The sequence below is a fragment of the Physella acuta genome, unplaced genomic scaffold, assembly GCF_028476545.2.
Source record: "Physella acuta isolate Inbredline_101_S28 unplaced genomic scaffold, ASM2847654v3 ptg000928l, whole genome shotgun sequence".
In the NCBI taxonomy this organism is placed as follows: Eukaryota; Metazoa; Mollusca; class Gastropoda; family Physidae; genus Physella; species Physella acuta.
The window spans coordinates 364,546-388,255 of NW_026732445.1; the positions used below are offsets into that span (position 1 = coordinate 364,546).

The following is a 23,710-nucleotide window of genomic DNA, read 5'->3' on the forward strand; positions in this document are numbered from 1 at the left end:
ATAAGACTAAACACACTGGAAACAGGACAAGGTAGAACTAATCAACCACTGAATAATAAGTCAAGCTTCAGTTTAACTATACTTCTATAATCTTTTTTTAAGTATAAGATTTCCATGATTTATATAAATTCATCCCATTTGATAATACAATATATCAAATATTTTATCTAACCAAGATCTTAAAATAGGTTGTCGCTCAACCTACTTTTTGAAGCTGTTGCCTTGGTAACAATACTGATTAGATTATAACAATGAATGTTTAGTGTTTGTTATGCACTTTCCGTGTACTGTATATTCCTTCAATACAGGAAGAATTAGGAAGATAGTGTAGCTATTTACATCTTGTATGATAAATAATGTATTTTATATTCTAAAAATTTGGTCGGAAATAATAAAAATATTCCTGACCCAGAAGACAATTTTGAGATCGAGACAACAGCCAACTAAACCTGCCCATTTTGTCCCCCATATATGTGTATGGAAACAACTCTAGAAGATGACACATTTTTGCTCTATGGTCAATTGTCACAACAACATTCCTTAAAATGAATCCACTGTAGGCCTAATCATTATAACCATTTAATAACATGCATTTTTATAAATAAAAAAGAGCATTTTCTAGTCTACCTATTTATTTTGATAGTGAAAACCGGTATCAAGTTAAAGGTAAGCAAACAGTAAGCAAACAAATTGTTAAAAATCTTCTTAAACAAAAATGAAGTTTAAAATCCTAGGCTTTACTTTAGAAAAATATCTCAAAAGGCAGAAGGGGGGATAAGCCAGTAAACACAGTCTGTGGTGGAAATTTAGAGGAGTAGCTGGTACTGACACCATCAAGCATATCCTTAGCAATACATTAATTAATATTGTAGGGGAAATGAGGTGTGAAAAAAATTAATATAATTAACTTGTTAACTTATTGGGAATATGAACGTATATTTCTCTTCTGTAAATCAAATGATGGCAAACATTAAACTGTTTATTTAGAGCTCATGCAAACTTATTTGTTCTGTGTTAATAATTTCCAGTGTTTACTTTTATAGAGTGCAAACAATGCTAAATTACAGACAATACCAAAATGATTGCAGAAAATAGCAGACCCATACACAAACTTTAAGAAAACCATAAATAATACCAACTTTATGTGATAGTAAATTGTTTACAATAAAGCTACTTACGTTTAAGGTCCCTCAGTTGAGACTCCATGCTACGAGTCCTAGCAAATAGAGAAATGTAGTACATTACAGCATGCAAAACAAATTATTAATACTGGGAGGAATTCTATGCAAATTAAATATCTATTTTAAAGATTCTTAAAGCAGTTGCATAACTTTTAAATTCAGATATGAGAGATAAAAAAACAGCAACAACTGAAAGAGATCATTGGGAAAATTATAAATATATCTTAATCTGATGGACGTTCTTTTTTAAGAGATGCCAGACAGGCATAAATACACAGCTGTCCTAATTCATAGGCCTTGAGAGTACCTGCCCATTTGATAGCTACATGGGTTATAAGAGTCAAACTCTGAGCTGACAAATTTTAAAATCAATTTTTTTTTAAAAAAAGCTTAAAAGACTTTTGAAAATACAATTCAAAAATAATATTCAATCAAACAGTTCATTTCTGTTAACCACCTTGTATATAAATATAATCAGCTTCTAGTCTTAAGGTCAAATTAACTTCAGGAAATTAATTTAGTGGACGCTTATTGAATAAACACTTCTTAGATGAGTAAAGTGCTGCATGAGGTCAGACAGCTAATTTTTTTGTTGCTGACTGCCTTCAGGGGAAAGGCCTAACAATCATGTAAACAGACCTCTTTTTTCTTATTTAAAAGAGAAAACAACATTAACCTTGACATTTTCTGTGAGCTATATATATCTGAAAGCTTCTTTAACGTAAACTTAACTAATGATTAGTTCAAGTTTTGTCACTATTACAAAACTTGGTCATGGCATCTAGGGTTAGTGTAAGAGGAGAAAATTGTGTACAGCGTAACTTTAAAAATTTAGAATTAAATTTCATGAAAATTGAAAGGAAGCGTTCATAAATGAACATATAAAGTGCAAAGAACTGTTGTTTCTAATAAAACATCCAAATGAAGTACCTACTGGCCAAAAACGGACAAGTTATCACAGCATAAATACTATCGCACTCAAGCTGTTTACTCAAGGTTTAAATCCACACTGAATTATTTCCAAATTTTTCTGATTTAGTTTATATTTACTAACATAAAACATTTACGTACTTGGTAGTTAAACTTGCATTTTGTCTTTTGAGGTTAGCTATAGTGATCTCAAGAGTCTTGTTGTGCTCATCCAATGCACTCCTTTGACTTCTAATTGCCTAATTAAAGGAAAAAAAAACATGCAAAATTTATTAGAATCAGACAATTTTTTCTAAAAATGTAGTTAAAGATCTCTAGATAGGAATGATTTATTAACTGGTCTAACCTCTTCTGCTTCCAACTTGTCATGCAACAATCTAACTTCATTTGTTTTTTCTTTTAACTCTCTTTCAAAGCGTTCTTTTTCCTACAAAAAGAAATACAGCATAATAAATAATGGCTTGAAAAAATGTAAATAACAATCTATATATATAAAATTCTCTATGTGGACACCACTTTGCATGTAAGCAGATTCTCTAACCCTGCTCCCTCGCTCTCCAGGTCACCCCTACACCAACCAGTGGTTCAGGCCGAATGTTTACAATCGTAGAGCCGGGTCAAATTAGTGATGGTTATTAGGGGCTGATTATTTTGTTTTTAAATTATTTGAAACTAAGGGGAGGTAACAAGTTCTGCTTGATCTTTTCTTTGACGTCTGTAAACTGTCACAACAGACTGCTGCTTTCACAGGGACAAGGAAAGGGAGGGCGAGGATAATCTACCTTCACTAAATAGCGGGTCGGCTCATTGTTTTACAAAATATAACTTCAACAAAGAAATAAATTAAATAAATCACTCACCTCTTTAAGAGGTTTAATATTCTGCATTGCAGATTGAAGCTGTTCAGACAGAAGATTCGAGTCTCTGAAATTATACGGATGACTTTAAAAATGTCTAAATTAAGTTTTTTTAAAGAAACGTGGAATATGAAAATAAAAGGAAAATATGCAACAACGTATAACACAGCTAATTAAAGTGCCCAACAAAACAAAATAGAGATTTTTTCAAATACCTGGTGGTTCTATCCAATTCTTTATTGAGATGTTCAACATTCCTCTGCAGCAATTCACACTGTTAGTTAAGTTAAGGAATATATATTTCACAATTTTGGGTAATGAACATTAAAGGAATGTAGCTTGCTAAATGGAAAAGACATTTATTTTAAATGGTTTTTTTTTAAAAAGCAACCTCTCTTTTTAATTTAAATTTACATATTTTATTCAATTTCTATCTTATCCGTTTAATAGCTATTTACTATCATGGAATTAGGATGAAAAATATTATTTAAATAAGAGAATATATTATCTGAAATGTAATGTATTACAAAATATGTTTCATTTAAAGAATGAACCGTTTCATTTTAATTATATTTATAATAATATATTTTTATCTATATATATAATTCTCTTCTGGGAGACGTTAGAAAACAAGCTGCAAGTGCACCTTGCAGTCCCCTCTTTTCCTCTCTATCACTACCACCCCCCACATGGTCTGGTGAGCTGTAGTTCACTCTAAATGTTTACAATCATACAGCCGGGTTTAGTGACGGCTATTAGGGGCAGATAATTTAGTTTGAAACCATTTTAAACTTAGAGGAGGTAACTAAGAGGAGGCTGCTTTCAAGGGGGGGGGGGGGGTGTATAGGGTAGGGGTTGGGGGAATATTTAAAGCAAATATTTTCAGTGGCAACATTGGTATGTCGAATTCACAAATTATGAATTACTGAAAAGTAGTAAATAAAACAACTAAATAGCGGCTTATGATACGCCGTGGGTCGGCTCGTAATAGAATAAAATAAAAAGGATATCATCTTGTTTGGCTTTAGATCTTCTAATCAATAGGCTGGGGAAGAGAAATATAGTATATTACGCCAAGTACACAAAACACAAAAATTAAATCTTAAAAAATTACATTTTTTACAGCTTAAAATATTAATACGGGTTTGCATTAGGCAAACACAAAATTGTATGTTCAGATCAGAAAGTTTTCTAACTATTAATAACAAACTTACTCAGTAGAAATTACTTTCTTTTTCAAAATCATGAAGTTAAGGCTGTGCTCTTTACTCAGACGATCAATTTCCTATTAGAAAAAATATTAGAAAAATATAATCAAGGGAGAATAATTAAGATTATCTGACCATGTCTACTATATCATTACTATGTGGGCTATAATACTATAAAAATTAAAAAAGGTTACTGAATAGAATTGGCTGAAAGCAGTTCTGACTCGCACTATTTTTACCCTACCTACTTAGCACAATCATCCAGCAGTGAAATATAGCTGTTAAACTTATTAATATGAAAAATTTATGTTTGAGATGCAAGTATAACTGTAATCCACGAGTAAAACTAGTTATAACATTGCAGCAACCACTTTGTATATTCTATCTACCGCAACACTAACCTAGAGATGTAACTGACCACCTAAATTTCAATGATTTACAAGTGCTATGCATGTGAAAGTCTGTTAATAATTGTACATGTCTACTTATTCCAGCTGCCCAATGGGAATCTCCCAACCGATCACACCTATTTTTGCAATACAATTCATAGACATTGGCTTATCAATTATTCAATACTAGATTTAGTTGCTACTAGAACTAAAAGCTAACTAGATGTAGGATTTTTTATCAAATTTTGCTCACTACTAGATTAGATACTAATACCAGGGATAGATCTAGATCTTAATCTAGTATTAATAATAATGGTAATCTATTGTTTTAGGTACGTAAAATAGGTTATGGCTTGTAATGTGAAAGGTGACTCTTTAAATTTTGGTAATAATTTCACATTTTAAGGAGGATTTGTGTTTTAAAAGTTACAGATATTGTTTCATACCTGTTTTTAAACAATTTTATTAAAAAACCTTTTCTGTATTAAAAAAAAGATTAGCAATGTTTTTATCAGATGTATCCAAGCTCGTTTACTGAAGCCATCTTTTTTAGGACCATAGCTAAAAAAAATTTGTGAGGGGTGGAATCCCCTGAGCATGATTGCTTGCTTACGTTTACTAGCCCGTGGGTGAAAATTCCGCGGTTGACGGGGTCACTGTGAGTTCAGCAGACCTATAGTACATGTAATAGAATGAACACGCGTACACGAGATCGTCTGTGTCTTCACTCCCCCCCCCTTCATCAAGCAAATTGAAAAACAGACCTATTTCGCTAATTCTGGTCATTTTTTTTAAGTTCACATATCACACATGCTAGACAGCTAGCTGTATAAAAAAAAATTACTAAAGAGCTGTTTGATTTAGCTAGATCTAGGACTATCTTAGATAAAGATTTAGCGTAACAAGTAGCGAACTGTGCAAATGCGGCCTAAACTAATTATTACATTTTTTAAATTATAATAGAGTAGAGCCGAATGGATACAAAGCTAAGACTAATTTTAAAACTTGGCTTAATTTTTTTTTGTCTACACAAAAGGCACACGTTATTTTTAAACTCTTAAAAGATAAAGCAAATGTAGTTTAATGTAGTAAGGTAAAATAATTTAAATATTCAATTTCAACTTGAAGTCGATCTATTTTGATAAAATCTGTCATGAAAAAGAAACACGATAAAAGCTCTCCATCCTGTACTTATACCAATTGTAATTTTAACAGATGAAAATGATGCTAGCGTACTTTTTTTTTTAACTAGATCTACGACTAGCTTAAAAAAAAAAAATAAATGCTTAAAATGCCAGTAAACAGATTATTTAGCGCCAAAAAAAAAAGGCCGCTGAAAGAGCATTGTTTAAAATACGCAGCAATGAAAAAGGCTAACGGCCGATCAATTAAGTCTAAAAATCACCCGTAATTAGGCCTAGCTCTAAAAAAGGCCACTGAACGAGCATCATAAGAAATTATTGTATAACTTAATCTTAACAATTACATTGGCTGGTCGGAATAGTCGCAGAGGCTATTAGGACCCGGGGGTAAAACTCCATTTTAGCGTATTTTATTCTCCGTTGCTTGTTTACCTCCAGTTGAGCGTATTTCATTATAATAACCGAAACACACCAAAACATTAGGAAAACACGATGTATTTAAACTATTTATTTCTATTGTATTTTTGTTTTCACAAATTAATAAAATGAATGTTTAAAAAACACGACTTATTTATTTGTATTGTATTTTTGATTTAACAAATGAATAAAAACAACAAAGAGACTGACTGAAATGCTTTGTTTGTTGGTTACAAAAATAGAAATGCACACTTTGTACAAATGTTCCAATTTCAACTAAACTGAATAAAAGTATTAAAAGGCACAATAATGCTGCCAAAAGTGGGCCGGGGGGGGGGTGATGGAATTTGGTGAGGGATGGCTTGGAGTGTTAGAGAAAGTGAAACAACTCACGTTGTCATTTTAAAAAAATAATGTTAGAGGTCGTCCATAAATGACGCCACACTCGTAGGGGGGAGGGGGGTCCGTAATTTTGTGACGGTGTGTGATGAGGGGAGGGGGGGGGGGGGGTTATATGGTGCTATGTCATTTGGGGGAGGGGGTCTTGCTTTTTGTGACAACACGCTTTTTTTAACAATTTTTTACCCCCCCCCCCCCTCCGTTACACGTCGTCACAAAAAGTCAGACCCCCCCCCCCCCCCCTAAAATGACGGCACATCTCAACCTACAACCCCCCCCCCCCCAAAATTTCTGTTGAATTTTTCTTAATACATCGATATTTTTTCCAAAATCTTGTCAGAATTCCGTCAACATAGAGTATTTTGATCAATTCCTATTACAATTTATTAAAACCGTTTTCTAAAACGTGAAATAACAACTAAAACTCGTTTTTCTAACATTGCTTTTTTATAATGCAAAAAAAGTGACGTCACACCATCTGAAACCCCACCCCCTCCACCTCATAACACACCGTCACAAAATTGTGGACCCCCCCTCTCCCTTACGAGTGTAACGTCATTTATGGACGACCCCACATCAATTTTTTTTTTAAAAGTCAGAAATTTACTCATACAAAAAATCATACTTGATACATATATCAAAATATTGGGAAGGATGGTAGATTTACTATGAATTTAAATAACATACAACTCTATAGTAAAATTATTTTTTTTTCAGTTTTGGCAAAATTGTCAAATTAAAAAACACAGAGTTTGTACATTTATTGCATAAATACAAAAATATAATACAGAATAATTAACAGTGTATCAGTTTCACCATGAGACAAATGCCTTTTAAAAAAAATACAATAGGGGCCTACAAATAAACAAGTCGTGTTTTTTAAATATTCATTTTTATTCATTTGCTAAAACAAAAATACAATACAAAAAATAAATCGTGTTTTCCTAATGTTTTGGTGTGTTTCGGTTGTTATAATAAAATACGCTCAACTGGAGGTAAACAAGCAATGGAGAATAAAATAACCTAAAATGGAGTTTTACCGGACCCGGGTCCCAATAGCAGCCGTGGCTATTGTTGAGACCTGGGTCCAAATAGATGCATCCATTAAAATTTAAGGAGTCACCTGTTTTTCACATTACTAGTCGCGGGCAATTTTACGTACCTAAAAAATCGATAGATAATAGTTTTTCTTACTAAATCTAGAATTTACCCAAATTTCAAATTAAACATGACTACTGAATGATAGACATCCATATTTAATCCATTAGGCACTAATTTTGACGTTTTAGTTCGTTTTAAACGAAATTACTTAATTTAATATTTATTGACACTCACAAAAATGCACAACACACCTCTCCATGACAACTCTTCTTACGCTTGAAGCTAAAGAAAACCACAAATAGGTTAGACTTTTTAAGTGGCCATGTACCGGAAGTTCCCCACTAGTGATCATCAAATAGCGGTCACGTGGTTTAAAAAAATAAATAAATTTGGTTGTCATTCAAAAGTCGTGTCTTATTTTAAAAAGCGCATGCAATATTTGATTTATTTCTTCATATAATGATAAACCTAATAGTTCTACAACCTCCAAATCATTTTTGTGACCTCCGGGCTGATATTTTAGAAGTTCTATTAATTTTAATGAGACCGACTTTTAAATTTAGCCTTCACTCTCCAAAGCAAATTTTAAAATGCTTTTCTGGCATATTTAGCCTTGCCACCTATAGCATGTTTTTATAGCGTGAAAACCCGCCATTTTACTCGTGATAAACATTTTTAAAAGTAATTCTAAGAAGGTCTCTGGGGAACTAAGACGAAAAATCGTCGGAAGTCGTGCATCCGGTCCGTACGCCATATTGTTGTTAGCAACCGGCCACGCCTCTGGGTTAGCGAGAAATACTAATAGATAACCAACTTGTTTAATGTTTACTACTGACACTGAGTGATCATGTCATTCCTTCTTTAGTAGCGAGGCTCACTAACTCGAAAGCGTCCTTGGTTGCTAACCAGAACATGGCTACCACACCTTGGCCTACGATTGGGCAATTTTTTCAGCTTTGTTCGAGAGACCACCTTAACATTAACATTAAAAATAATTATCACGCGAAAAATGGCGTTTTTTTTTGCGTATTTTAAGCTATCTGAAGATGACAAAGCTATTTTTGCCAGAAAAAAAAATTAAAATTTGCTTCCGACAATGTAGGTCAAACGTAAACATGGGTATAGTTTGAGTTGTTTTAAAACTTTAAATAATGGTCTGTTAGGTGTCCAAATGGCAATGTACGGTAGGCTATTATTAGACTGATCGTTTAGTGAAAAAATATTGTAATTATTTTATAACCATTTTAAGAAATCGGCGCCTAAAAAAGGTCACTGAAAGCACGTAATTTTTAATTGTGACGTCATCGCTATTGTGATGAATGCTGTACGGAAGTATGCGCAATAGACGCTAAAAGGGTTGTATATTATTTCAAATGGGCTCACAATTTGGCCTTGATTTCCTGCGTAATTAGGCTAATTGAGAATCATTAGTGATCTTTTACCTGGCCATGTGATGATAGGTATCTTACAAGGCTATAAAAGCCCGCGAAACACATCGATCTACCCTTCAGATTGGTATTGGTGAGAGTATTTGATGCATACTTATTATAGCAAGGATAACTAACTTGAAAGCGTCTCTGGTTGCTAACAACACAGTAGCGTAGCGAGGGGGGGGGGGGGCACGTCCCCGGGCGCCGAGCTTAGGGGGCGCCAAAATGGGTTGGAAAAATAAATTGAAAGGTTGAGGGGGGCGCAAATTGAAAGTTTGAGGGGGGTGCAAATCAAAATCTCGAGAGGGGGGGGGGGGTGCAAATCGAAAGTTTGAGGGGGGGCGCCGGGAAGGGTCGCTACGCCTCTGTAACAACAACATGGCGTCCTAAACCGGACGCTTAGTTTCGGACATTTTTCTTGTCTGCCCAAGTGACTTTATAGGAATTCGTTTTTAAAATGTTTACCTCGTGAAAAATTGCGGTTTTTTCACATAATGTAAACAAACTATAGTTGGCAGTGCTAAATATGCCAGAGAAACGCTATAAATTGTTTTGGATAATGAAGACCGAAGCTCAAAAAGTGGTGCCGACAAACATTCGTAGATCTTTTTAAATATTAGCAACTACGATGTAGATCGGAAACCGAAAGTACATCAATAATAGATTTAACAGTCTGTGTAAAAATAAATCGAATATTACATGCGCTAATTTTTTAAAAAATTCTCCAAAACGGTCACCACCAGAAGTAAAAATTCCATAACCCACGTGACCGCTATTGGGCGGCAGACGTTCGCCTAGGTGGCTCTATCGACTCTTTACTACGTTTGTGTTGACGAGCGTTAAGTGAATATTTTCCAATTTTGATTTTTACATTGCTGGACAAATTAATTAAGTATTTCGATCTGAACACGGGAAGATAGGAATTAGTTGGTATTTCTGTAAAAGCCCGTAAACCTGTGATCTCGTGGTGAAACGCGATCTTGAAAAAGTCTAGGTGCTAAATTATTTACTTGATTTTATTATTACTAATTACTACTAGATCGAATTATAGTTAATATTATTTTCATTTGCTTTCATTTTTATATAATTGATTATTATGATTTAGATCCAGAAGGGCTAGGCTAATAAATTATAATAATCATATTAGAGGACAGCCTGCATAAACAAAAGTTTGCATTCTTAGATCTAGATCTAGTTGACACAGTACAGGGACTTGCGCACACGCTCGCGTGACGAAAGAACGCAAGCGGGCTCGTGACGAATTTGCATAATTTTTCACTCACAAGTGATCAACGTTAATGTGATAGGCGTAGCCTAACAATCTTTAAATAGATCTATCTAGATCTACACACCAGCTCTAGATACAAATTTATGTATTAAAACTCCACCTGGATCTAGCTTCGGACGGGCGATGTTTCTCTCGTTGACAAAACAACGCGAGCGAGCCGTCACTACGCACAGACTATGAGTGGCGATGTTTGGAATGCATTTCTCGCTCACATGTGATGAAATTTAATGCAACGACAGTTTTAAAAATAAAAACAGATATTTTATTATGCCTATATACTTTTTTTTAATATTTAAAACTCAGCCTAGACAAAGCTTCCATGCTGGATAAGGGAGGAGGGTTAGATTCCGCCGTTAACTCAATCTATGTATTATTATGCATAATTGTCCTAATTAAACATTCCTATTTACACTGATTAATCAAGACTGAATAAAACGTGAAAATGAATACCTTTAAAAAGTTTAGATCTATATATTTTTAAACATTTATACGTGATTATTTTTGGTTCATTCATTTGGCGTTTGCTAAAAATATAGTAAATAGATTACATAACCAAGTTACGAGTATCCTTTCGATTTCGTTTTATTGCAGCATACCTCCACTTCCCCCTCCCCACACATGATCCTTACGAACCTCCTAGGTAGTTTTCAGGTCAACTTTAGGAATCAGATCTCAGACTGGTTGTCATGGAAAAATCTTTCACAGCTAAGCTGTATGGCACCAATAATTAAAATCATGTATTTTAGTTCATAATGAGCTAAAATCATCAAATGTAGTGCCTAGTTAGTTAGAAAAATATCTCTAGCTTTTATTGGTATTGGTTAAAAAAATAAAAAATTAAAATTAAGATTTAGTGAGCCTCGCTATTCTTTAGTAAACTTTAGTACTTTTCTTTAGTTAGTAACTTTTTAGGCCCTACATGATTTAGAATTTAGGCCTAGATCTAGTTACCTCTTTGTATCGTGTACACCCCTGACATTGTGATCCTGCTAAAGTCATGGAACTTTGACGTCCATTCTGTTGGGATGATGATCTAGTGCCAACAGACGAAGGTGCACTTCGTTGTTCCAGCGTAGTTCCTGCATTTCGACTCGCCGGTAAAATTCCACCAAGAAAAGTATTAAAATCAGAATCAAATGTCAAGCTGGAAAACTCATTATCATCAAATCCATCCATCTCTAGCTTCCATGACGCAATCCAAATTCTTATAGCGTAAATCTCAGTGTATGTAAAGCGACAGTAATCAATAACAATCCATCGCTTTTTCCATTACCCTTCTGTATCTATCATTTCGTATACACAACGTGAAAGGAAGTGACGTATGTTTTGAGGTTATAATAAAAATCAAGATTAACGAGGGAACTAACTACATTCAAAGTTATTAGTAATATTAGGCCCCTAACTGAAATATAAAAGTCTAGATCTAGATCCTAGATCTAAATCTAAAAATGCATACGTATTAATGAGAAATATTTAATTTAAAAACCAAATCAAATAAACGGTGGTGAAAAATTCTTTATACAACGCATTCGGTTTTATTTTACGTCTACTGAGCATTTTTTTTATTACTAGCATTTTTATTACCTCGGCGACCGCAAAGGTGTAATTTGCGTAGCTTATCGCTCTCGGGAGCCACCGATTCCACTACAGCAGGGTCGTCGGCTAATGCCCCTGGTTCGGTTTAATCAACGAATGTCGTGTGCCACCTAGTCCCTGCTCTTCAAAACGAACGTAGGCGCCATAATGCTCATCATGGGAGCTCGAAGCGCCGAATTACAACCTGCCAGGGCGCCGGAGGACGCGCCTGGTTTGATTTAGTGAACGATCAGGCTATTATAGCCCATTTTATCCTTAGTGAATCGCACTCTTTAAAACGAATGTAGGCGCCGTAGAGCTTACGAGTGAGCTCTGAGATAATGGATGTGGAAGGGGGTGGGTGCTCTATGATAACGTACACGTATTTTGCATTTTTAAGTTTTCTTTTTAAAACGATCTATCTAGTAATTTTAGTAGTTTCTAATATAGCCCCAGATTTGTGCTAAATAGTGATAAACGATGTTTTAACATTTTCGCAAAATCCCAATTCGAACGTTCAATAAGTAGGCTATTTTTAAAATAGGAGTTGCAGTGTCAAAAAAAAAAAAAAAAAAAAGATAAATTTAAATTTGGTTGGTGGTGGTATATAAATTACGCCTCACTCATAGGGTAGGGATTCATACTTTTCTGACAATGGGGGTTCAATAGTGTGAGGTCGCACTTTTGCATTTTAAAAATAATTAATTTTTGAAAGTTGACTTATTTTTAAGTTATTTCCTATTTTAGGGACTTTAAAATAAATAGGGGAGGGGAGGTAATTTTTTTTTTTTGTGTAAAGCGTGAATTTTGTTTTATTTGGAAGACCCAATAGAACTACTCGTATTATTTTTAAAAGACTCTTAATAGTTGTATTTGCAATCACATTCAATTTAGGCACTGATCATCTCATAATCTCATAATCTTTGAACCAATGTGAAGTCGCTTTAATAAGGGGTAACCCGAAGAGCAACAGATAAAAGTAAGCATCAGGGCTACATAAGCAAATTATTAAGACAAGTCTTGAAAATATATTGGTCAGACAACGTTTAATTTCTATGGCAAAACCTCAGAAAGACTGGTAGTAAGACAACTTACATGGGATTTCAAATCGTCGTCTTTTGAAAGGAGAAGAGAAATCAGATTGGGGTGACTGGAGGTAAAAAGAAAATCTAGTTTGAAGAGTCGCATATATTATATTGTGATCCTTAATGAGCCGAAAAATTACAATAAAGGGATACATTCAATTCATTTTGCCACAAAATTCAAAGGAGTTCGGATACTGCTCTAAAGTCTAATTTAACACGAGCCTTTTGTCGTCTACGGGTTTTCACGCACCCACCACTAATACGCACTGCTCTGATAAAAATCATATCGACAAAGGCTGTTTATTTATTTTTATTTTTTTATTTCATTTTTTTTTAAATGAAATTCGGTATGAGCGAGTGGCTTTTGTGGCAAATGGTAGCCTATGTCATGTTATACTTTGAAAATGCTTCAGGTCATGGCGCCTCATCACATTATAATAGTATGCAGTCATGTGTTCAATAAGCTTGCATTACTCGAGCCAATGTCCACGCAAATCATAAGAAACACATTTATTATGTCTGGTTTTCAACGGTTCTCAAATCTCTGACTGGTCGTCCAAATTACCAAAAAATTACAAAGTTGCAACATGGTGTTCCAACTTTGCCGTGGCTTGGCAGCGTGTGTAACCTGACGACCCTCAGAGTTTTATTAGCGGGAGCAGTGTTTCTTTCGGGCCTCTCTTCGGGGGGGGGGGTAGTTAAAGCAGCAGAAATGGAAACAACTTCGGTGTCCAATACACGGGAAAATATGATAATGATGAATTTCATTAAAAATTGTATAGGCCCTATCTATCTGTAGGCCTAATGAAGACCCGTGGCAAATCACAAGACAACAGCCAATTCATAGGACATAAAAGTCCGAAAATGGGTGTGGATTAACATACCCCGAGAGGGGAAAAGGATAACATCGCGTGACAAGCTTAAAACTGGAATCCCTAGGGGAAAAGGAAAATATAGGCCAGCCAAGGAAAACCTGAAGGAGGACGATGGAAGGAGAGGCAAGGGTGCAAATAGAGATGCCCGAAACCAAGTCAGGTGGAGAGGTGTGGCTACAGCCAGAGCCGGCGTTAGGGGTACGCGGGGCCTATGGCCAACCATCCGCGCGGGGCCTTATATTTTTTTCATTGGTGTATAATTAAAACATGTACAGTGAGGCGTTTTTTTCTTCTTCTCAAAGCGAATTAATATTTATAACGATATATATGGTATTTTTAAGCTGTTTATCAATGTCGTATTAACATTAAGACACTGATTAACAAATAATTTGTTTACTTAAAAGTGCTTTTATAATTTTGAGACACGCATTAAAGAGACGATGAACGTCAGCTTCAAACCTGATTTTTTTACATTAATGTTTATTTATGAAAATCTTACCAGTACGTTCACAAACGAAGATCAACTTTTCTTGCCTTTCGTGAGGAAAATTACATGATTATATCATCATAGTCCAAACTGGAGGCTATGTCTGTTTCTATTGACAGAATCGACAGGCCGCAGAGCCTGTCTTGGGACATCGTTGATCTCAAATAGTTCTTGATCAACTTCAGTTTGGAGAAACTTCTTTCGGCGCTTGCCACTGTGACTCGAACTGTTTGAAAGATTCTGTAGGCGATCGCCGTATTGGGAAAGGAATCCCGAATGCTCCAAATGTACTGAAGGCTCTGTTTGGCTGACTTAATACCTTCGGGCACTTTGAAGCAACGTTAAATCGGTCCACAGTGGCAGGTGATAGTATCGATATTTTCTCAATTTATCGAGGGTTAACAGTGGCATTCAAAGTGTGTGGATGCCGGGGAAAATAGCAAAACATTGATAGATTTCGGAATAAGCTCGAATCGTGAAAAAAACTGTTTACAGCTATAGATATCCAAATGAAATGACTCTCAAATGTAATCACGGACGCTCAGTAAGGTGGAACACTGGGGGGGGGGGGGGGGGGGGTGACAGTTGGTGGGGTGAGGTGAAGCCCGTGAAGGATAACTGTACATTTAAATCTATGGGACGCCAAACCCTAAAAAAAATCAGTTCGGGTACTACGTTACTGGATCTCTGACCGCAGCCATTCAAGAGAAGGTGCGTGTGTATAGAGCGTCCACGTATTACATTACAGGTTAAGACCGCGTTCTAACAAGAGAAGGTCCGTGTCTATAATTAGAAAGTGAACCATGTTATTTATGAGTTTCGCGATGGCATGCTCGGACTGCCGGTAATTTAGACGTTTTAGAAATCAGGAGAACTTTACTATAAAACAGTCTCGGCCCGATGTATCAAACAGTATAGACTTTATAATTTGTTTAGTGTGCCCACACTATTTTAAAACAAGAATCACTATGGCCTTAACTATTATACTGAATATCCCTACACAGAGGCGTAGCGAGGGGGGTGCGGATCGCACCGGGTGACACCATTAAGGGGGGTGACACCAAGGCAAAAAATAGCAAAATATATAGAGAAAAACTTGAGGGGGTGCACATCGAAAGTTTGAGGTGGGGGGTGCAAATCGAAAGTTTGAGGGGGGAGGGGTGCAAATTGAAAATTTGAAAGTTTTTTCCCGGGAAGGGTCGCTACGCCTCTGGGGGAGGGGGGTGTCACCATTAAGTGCCGCACCGGGTGACACCCGACCTCGCTACGCCACTGTCCCTACAATTAATTAAAATAAACATGTGCTTAATCACTTTACGAATACCGTTAAAGTTTACCAAAATGAAAATGGACATAATTACTGTATAAATGCCCTTCAAAAATATAAAAATAAATACAAGTATAATGTATTTAAAGATGACCTGACAATATATAAAATAAATATGAACATAATTACTGTATGGATGCCTATCAAGCGTATCGTGGTGAATATGCATAATTATAAAAAAGATGCTCATACAGTGTATAAATTATGATTTTAGGGATAAATACTCTGGAATTCCGGGGCATGTCCCCATCCGCTCACCCCCCCCCCCTCCTCCTCTGCAAGACATCATCAGGTCACTGACTGTTTACTACAGGCACCCCCGCCTGCTCACTAAAAAACGTCTTCAACGGTCCGCAAACAATAGGGTATCTTTTTACATTTTTTCCCGATTTTACCTCCCATGTCAGGTCGGGGGCTAATTCGCGACCGCCATCTCCAGTCACCTCAGGAGAATAGCAAGTCGACCGTGTCAGCGATGTGTGACACTAATGTCTTTCTTTAGAATAACGGTCTGTCCCAGCCCATGTAAAGGAAAACTCACTAACATCAGCCTTGGCCTCAGTTTTAACATCCAACAATTTCGGCCATTTAGTTGGGTTTTTTTTTTAAATTTAATTCAGCAAAGGTTATTTAAGTTTACAAACTAATTCAGGCAACAATGGCCTTGCTGAAGCGCGGGGCCCCTTCAAGCGCGGGGCCTGGGGCGGCCGCCCCGTTTGCCACCCCCTAACGCCGGCTCTGGCTACAGCCCATGGGTCACACAGGAGAGGTGTGGCTACAGCCCATGGGTCACACAGGAGAGGTGTGGCTACAGCCCATGGGTCACACAGGAGAGGTGTGACTACAGCCCATGGGTCACACAGGAGAGGTGTGGCTACAGCCCATGGGTCACACAGGAGAGGTGTGGCTACAGCCCATGGGTCACACAGGAGAGGTGTGGCTACAGCCCATGGGTCACACAGGAGAGGTGTGGCTACAGCCCATGGGTCACACAGGAGAGGTGTGACTACAGCCCATGGGTCACACAGGAGAGGTGTGGCTACAGCCCATGGGTCACACAGGAGAGGTGTGGCTACAGCCCATGGGTCACACAGGAGAGGTGTGGCTACAGCCCATGGGTCACACAGGAGAGGTGTGACTACAGCCCATGGGTCACACAGGAGAGGTGTGGCTACAGCCCATGGGTCACACAGGAGAGGTGTGGCTACAGCCCATGGGTCACACAGGAGAGGTGTGGCTACAGCCCATGGGTCACACAGGAGAGGTGTGGCTACAGCCCATGGGTCACACAGGAGAGGTGTGACTACAGCCCATGGGTCACACAGGAGAGGTGTGGCTACAGCCCATGGGTCACACAGGAGAGGTGTGGCTACAGCCCATGGGTCACACAGGAGAGGTGTGACTACAGCCCATGGGTCACACAGGAGAGGTGTGGCTACAGCCCATGGGTCACACAGGAGAGGTGTGGCTACAGCCCATGGGTCACACAGGAGAGGTGTGGCTACAGCCCATGGGTCACACAGGAGAGGTGTGGCTACAGCCCATGGGTCACACAGGAGAGGTGTGGCTACAGCCCATGGGTCACAAAGGAGAGGTGTGACTACAGCCCATGGGTCACACAGGAGAGGTGTGGCTACAGCCCATGGGTCACACAGGAGAGGTGTGGCTACAGCCCATGGGTCACAAAGGAATAAGTCAGGTAAGTCAAGCTATATAGGCCTAGGGGTCATCCATAACTGACGTCACGCTTTTTTGGACGATTTTTTACCTCCCCTCCGTCACACATCGTCACAAAAAGTCAGACCACCCCTGAAATGACGTCACACCTCAGCCTACAACCCCCCCCCCCCCCCCTCAAAATGCTATTGAATTTTTCTTAAACCATCGATATTTTTTCCAAAATCTTGTCTGAACTCTCTCAACATAGAGTATTTTAATCAATTCCTATTATAATGTATTAAATCAGTTTTCTGAATCGCGCTAAAATTTGTTTTCTAACAACATTGCTTTTTTATAATACAAAAGTGTGACGTCCCACCATCTGAACCCCCCCCCCTCCTCCCTCATCACACTCCGTCACAAAATTACGGACCCCCCCCCCCTCCCCTTACGAGTGTGACGTCATTTATGGAGACCCTCCCCCTACCATAATTTCGCTTGAGTAGGTAAAGCTTGCCCTACTATTGGAATCTATGGATCATTTAAAAATGAATCACACTCTCTAGATGGGAGGGAGGGGGCGAGCTAAGAAAGAGTGACATCATAGTTTGGGACTTGGTAAGGTAATTTTTTTAAAAAATTTAGTTATAACTTTTTCCATTTAAAAAAATATATTTTTCTTTTTGTAAAAAAAAAAAAAACATTGAAAATATATACAAGACCAATGCAACAAGCCTATATTGTTAGAACCCCTGAACTATGACTGTATATTGGATAAATTAAAGATGTGCTTTATTCAAATCGCACGCCTATATTAAACAACCGAAAACATCGACACTTGGATGTTAGAAATTGTTAAGGGGACATAATCGGTGAGTGTGCACAATAGAAAGAACGCTTATATAAAAATCACACTGATTTATTGTGCTTTATTAAAAAATATGTATCTTTTATGACAGATAATTACAAATAGGCCATAGTCAATTCTTTTAACCTAACTTTTTAAAAAGGTATAGGCTCGTCTTTTCGGGTATAAAATTAGTATGTGTTTTTTTTAAATTATTGCCCTTTAAACAGCAGGCTCGTATTTAAGAAGACTGCAATGAATCTCAAAGTGCACCAGTTGTTGCTCTCTGTGGTTTTTGTGTTGGCCGTGCGTTTTGCCACATCTTACGAGATTCCAGATATTATACCCAAGTCTGGCGTCTATGATGAGGATTGGATTAAAAACATGTTGTATCAGCTAGAGCAGTCGAAGGTATGTTTTCGTTTTTTTTTTTTTTGATAAAGTAAATAACATTTTTTTTTGTTTTTGTTTTTTTGTAAAAGAATATTTATTGTGTAGGATTTCAAAAGAACATTAGTGTCTTTTTATTAGTTGTTCTGTATTCTAGGAAGGTCTGTTTGGCGGAGGGGCTAAAACTAGTTCTATCTATACTGAACAAAATCTTTCCCCCCTCCCCCACACCTGACAATACTTGACAACTGTGTTATATCGCTAGGGCACCATTGATTTTTTTAAAGACATTTTTATTCCCTTTACAAATGTGGATCGCATCAATATGTAGTCTAAGCTCTTCAATCAGTCTATACCGTCGCTCCCCCCCCCCCTCTTCCCAATTATACAATGTACCTATCTTCTTCTTCTACTTCGTTCTTAATTTTTAGTGTTGGAAGGGATCGAGCCTTATTTGCCAGAGGGTTTGAACTCGAGACTTTTTTCGAATTTATCAACCATGAGCTTTTGCCGACTCGACCACGCCTCCGTCACAATTAAGGATACGTGTCAACTGGTTATGCGCCATTGAGGCCATTGACGCTGATTTCAGCCTGCTTTTCTTATGTACCTATCAATATATGAAAAGCTAGTTTGTCGAAAACGGTTCAATTGAGTGCCCATCATTATTTAAAACATTATTTGAGTAGTTTGAGACGGATTAATGTGCTATAGTTTAATAGAAAAATGTAAGAGCCCAGACCCACACAAAAAAATACGTCCCGTTGTGCTATGACAGAGGCGTAGCAATATATATATATATATATATATATATATATATATATATATATATATATATATATATATATATACTTTGTTTCTGGGAGGGGGGTGACACCACGAAGTGCCGAACCGGGTGCAGAGGCGTAGCGACCCTTCCGGCGACAAACTTTTCGATTTGCACACCCCCCCCCCTCAAGATTTCGATTTGCCCCCCCCCCCCCTCAACCTTTCAATTTATTTTTCAAACCCATTTTGGCGCCCCCCTAAGGTCGGCGCCCGGGGACATATGTCCCCCCCCCCCGCCCCTCCCCCCCCCCCCCCTCGCTACGCTACTGACCGGGTGACACCCGACCTAGCGACGCCACTAAGCAGAGATTACATCATTGACGCATGTTTGTCTTCTAAACGTAGTGGTCTATATACTACTTGTTAAATTGGGTGAACTCGCACACAAATCTGCATGCCAGAACATTATAGCTTGTGCAATGTTAAAAATCAAAATCCATGTCAACACAACAATTTTTTTTCCTACCCACAGAAAACTAAACATTTACAAAAGGCAACGAGAAAAGTCTCTAACGGAATTCAGCTAGAAAACTGCGGGGGTGCGATGGCCCCCATCGTCGTGGACGAGCTGACTGTGAGCCCGTACCCGATCCCGTACAAGGGCGAGGTCACGGTGACCGTTAAGGCGACCTTGAAGCAGGATCTCACTAACAACATTCGGGTAATTCAATGCTGCTTTTAGAATACATTCACTGCTTTGAGAAGTATTATTTTTTATATAGAGGCCTACATGCGTAGTGGAAATTAATTGACAGCGCTTATACATTACCATCTGTTAGAATGGAGCAGGTTTATTTTAATCGAAACGGCCATCCTGTCAATTAGCGTATTTTTAAGTAAATAAATGTTATATACCTATTATATTTACATAACGCCACTTTTGATGGATACCTAACTCACGTTAGGGAGAGTAAAGGCGGCTGGCCATAGTGCTGACCACACCATCTCTTCAAATGCCGAGGTCACAGAAACAAGTGAACTCTACTTCACTTGCCCCATAGACCGTCAGGTTTGAAAGGGAAACTTTTACTTCTTAAAGTAACTATGCATACGCATGCTGCTTGTCTTTTCAACATTTGAAAAGCATCTGATTATGTCATTTATCGTAGGCCCTTGCATAATTGTACAAAAATAGAATAATTTCCATAATTGGGGGGGGGGGGGTAATAAGAACTGAAATACAAGTCCCGTAGAAACTCACTGAGCTGATAATGCCCCTTACATACCACCGAGATGCCCATGCGTTTATTAAAACTTAAACATATTTTCGCTGTATTTAAATAAATTGAACACTGAATAAATATTTCCCTTATACAGATTGAGATGGTGACCGAAAAACGTCAATTCGGCACGTGGATGAAAATCGATTGCAAGGGTTACCTGGGCTCATGCACCTTTGACGACGTGTGCCCGATGTTGAGCAAGTTGGCCACCTGCCCAGCCGAGCTGCAGGACCAGGCTGGGTGCAAATGTCCGTTTGCAAAGGTAATAAGGGGTCATCCATAAATGACGTCACACTCGTAAGGGGGAGGGGTTCGTAATTTTGTGACGATGTGTGATGAGGGGGGGGGGGGGGGTTCAGATGTTGCGACGTCACATTTTTGCATTATAGAAAAGCAATGTAAGAAAACGAATTTTAGACGTTATTTCGCGTTTTAGATAACTGTTTTAATAAATTGTAATATTTTAGACAAGATTTTGGAAAAATATCGATGGTTAAAAAAAAATTCAACTGCAATTTTGAGGGGGGGTTGTAGGTTGAGGTGTGACGTCATTTATGGGGGGGGGGTCTGGCTTTTTGTGACGACGTGTGACGGAGGGGAGGGGGGGGGGGGGGTAAAAATCGTCAAAAAAAGCGTGACGTCATTTATGGATGACCCATAAGACGTGTTCAGGTAGGACTACTTCCGCGTTATCCCGTGGCAAAATCAGGCGTAGGAGAAAAAGGTCGACATCCATTCGACCGACATATATAAAAAGCCGACATAAAAAGACCGATTGGCCATTAGTTGGCAAAATTAGTCAAAGTAACAGTGTGTCGTGCATAACTGATGAACGGGTAGGGGGGGGGGGGGGGCTGAAGCTTTGTGACGTCTGCTGGTGTGTATGTATGTATGTGTGTGTGTGGGGGGGGGGGTTAAAAATTGTTAAATCATTCAATGACCCTGTTGCATTTCAATATTGATTTACATCGAATGGTCAAAAGCAACCTTTTTTAGTTAAAGTTATTAAATTTATTAAAAAAATAATCAGAGCTTCTGAATGATTCTTTTTTTTTTTTTAAATAAGGGAGTATATGAAGTCAACCGCAGCAAAGTGAAGATGAACCTGCAGCGCTACGCCATCGGGAATTACCGCAGTACAGTGAGGATCATCGAGAACGGCAACCAGCTGGCCTGCTTCAAGGTGCTTTTTTGTGTGGGCTCATCCTAGGGTCAGCACTTAGACTTAGAGTCTAGATGAGATTTCTGTCCAGGAGGCCTGCTTCAAGGTGCTTTTTTGTGTGGGCTCATCCTAGGGTCAGCACTCAAAGAGTCTAGATGAGATCTCTGTCTTTGATTAAAATCTGGTTACATATTTTCTAAAACGTTTGCGTTTTAAAAATCGTTTTATAATGCCCGTTTATATGTATACTCAGGAGATAGTATTAAGACAATTAAATATTGGGTTTAAGTTTGGTTTAACAAACCTCTTAAGTATAAGGTAAAGGAATCACAAATGTAAGAAAACTAAACATTGACCTTTGGACATAAGATTTTCATTAGCATTAACAGAAGCAAAGCTGCATACTATTGAAAGTTTTATTTGTAATTTGTTTTTAAAAAAATCTCTAGTAATTCTTCTATAAGTTGTATACTAGATCTTTGCTTTGGAGACTGAAAATGAAATAGTTTGATGATGGCCTTACACAAAAACGTTTATGGCAGATTCTTACTAATTACGCTACATTTCAATATTGGTATTCAGCGTGGTGTAGTGAGCCCCTAGTGATAGTGTGGCAGTGTCAGGACATGTTTGCCCCCTAACAGTTTGACCAACAAGACTTTAAAGATCACATGGTCAGTATGTCAGAGATTTGTGTGACCACAACATTAGGATGGCCATAGAGGTTCAGACGTTTTCACATTCCTTAATGGTCAGCAGGTCATAGGTTTGTGTGGCCACAACATTAGGATGGTCATAGAGGTTCAGACGTTTTCACATTCCTTAATGGTCAGAGGTTGGAGTGGCCACAGCATTAGGATGGCCATAGAGGTTTGTGTGGCCACAGCATTAGGATGGCCATAGAGGTTTGTGTGGCCACAGCATTAGGATGGCCATAGAGGTTCAGACGTTTTCACATTCCTTAATGGTCAGAGGTTGGAGTGGCCACAGCATTAGGATGGCCATAGAGGTTTGTGTGGCCACAACATTAGGATGACCATAGAGGTTCAGACGTTTTCACATTTTCTAATGGTCAGAGGTTTGTGTGGCCACAGCATTAGGATGGCCATAGAGGTTTGTGTGACCTCAGCATTAGGATGGCCATAGAGGATTAGACGTTTTCACATTCCCTAATGGTCAGTAGGTCATAGGTTTGTGTGGCCACAGCATTAGGATGGCCATAGAGGTTCAGACGTTTTCACATTCCCTAATGGTCAGCAGATCATAGGTTTGTGTGACCACAACATTAGGATGGCCATAGAGGTTCAGACGTTTTCACATTCCCTAATGGTCAGCAGGTCATAGGTTTGTGTGGCCACAGCATTAGGATGGCCATAGAGGTTCAGACGTTTTCACATTCCTTAATGGTCAGAGGTTTGTGTGGCCACAGCATTAGGATGGCCATAGAGGTTCAGACGTTTTCACATTCCCTAATGGTCAGCAGATCATAGGTTTGTGTGACCACAACATTAGGATGGCCATAGAGGTTCAGACGTTTTCACATTCCTTAATGGTCAGAGGTTTGTGTGGCCACAGCATTAGGATGGCCATAGAGGTTCAGACGTTTTCACATTCCTTAATGGTCAGAGGTTTGTGTGGCCACAGCATTAGGATGGCCATAGAGGTTCAGACGTTTTCACATTCCCTAATGGTCAGCAGATCATAGGTTTGTGTGACCACAACATTAGGATGGCCATAGAGGTTCAGACGTTTTCACATTCCCTAATGGTCAGCAGGTCATAGGTTTGTGTGGCCACAGCATTAGGATGGCCATAGAGGTTCAGACGTTTTCACATTCCCTAAATCTCACACAGCAATCAATGTGTAGGTAACATCACACTACAGTATTTACAGGCTCAAGTCCATTGGAC

General features: G+C 38.1%; 2 protein-coding genes across 2 annotated transcripts in view; one reads left to right on the plus strand and one right to left on the minus strand.

Annotated features, from left to right (window-relative positions):
- The window catches only part of LOC131953545 (uncharacterized), a 33,146-nt gene extending 21,513 nt beyond the window's left edge, over positions 1–11,633 (minus strand). Inside the window, exons 1-8 of the mRNA XM_059316766.1 lie at positions 11,294–11,633; positions 4,183–4,253; positions 3,978–4,013; positions 3,184–3,243; positions 2,972–3,035; positions 2,458–2,538; positions 2,253–2,350; positions 1,179–1,216 (exon numbers count right to left, since the gene is read on the minus strand). Of these exons, the coding sequence (XP_059172749.1) occupies positions 1,179–1,216; positions 2,253–2,350; positions 2,458–2,538; positions 2,972–3,035; positions 3,184–3,243; positions 3,978–4,013; positions 4,183–4,253; positions 11,294–11,518 (673 nt within the window). The 5' untranslated portion in view covers positions 11,519–11,633. The remainder of the gene's footprint in view (positions 1–1,178; positions 1,217–2,252; positions 2,351–2,457; positions 2,539–2,971; positions 3,036–3,183; positions 3,244–3,977; positions 4,014–4,182; positions 4,254–11,293) is intronic.
- Positions 11,634–18,159: 6,526 nt separating this feature from the next.
- Positions 18,160–21,875, plus strand: LOC131953546 (ganglioside GM2 activator). The gene is made up of 5 exons (XM_059316767.1): positions 18,160–18,222; positions 18,428–18,608; positions 19,888–20,076; positions 20,733–20,900; positions 21,705–21,875. Exons 2-5 carry the CDS (start codon positions 18,453–18,455, stop codon positions 21,846–21,848), a joined length of 657 nt encoding a protein of 218 aa, XP_059172750.1. The 5' UTR covers positions 18,160–18,222; positions 18,428–18,452; the 3' UTR covers positions 21,849–21,875.
- Positions 21,876–23,710: the final 1,835 nt, after the last annotated feature.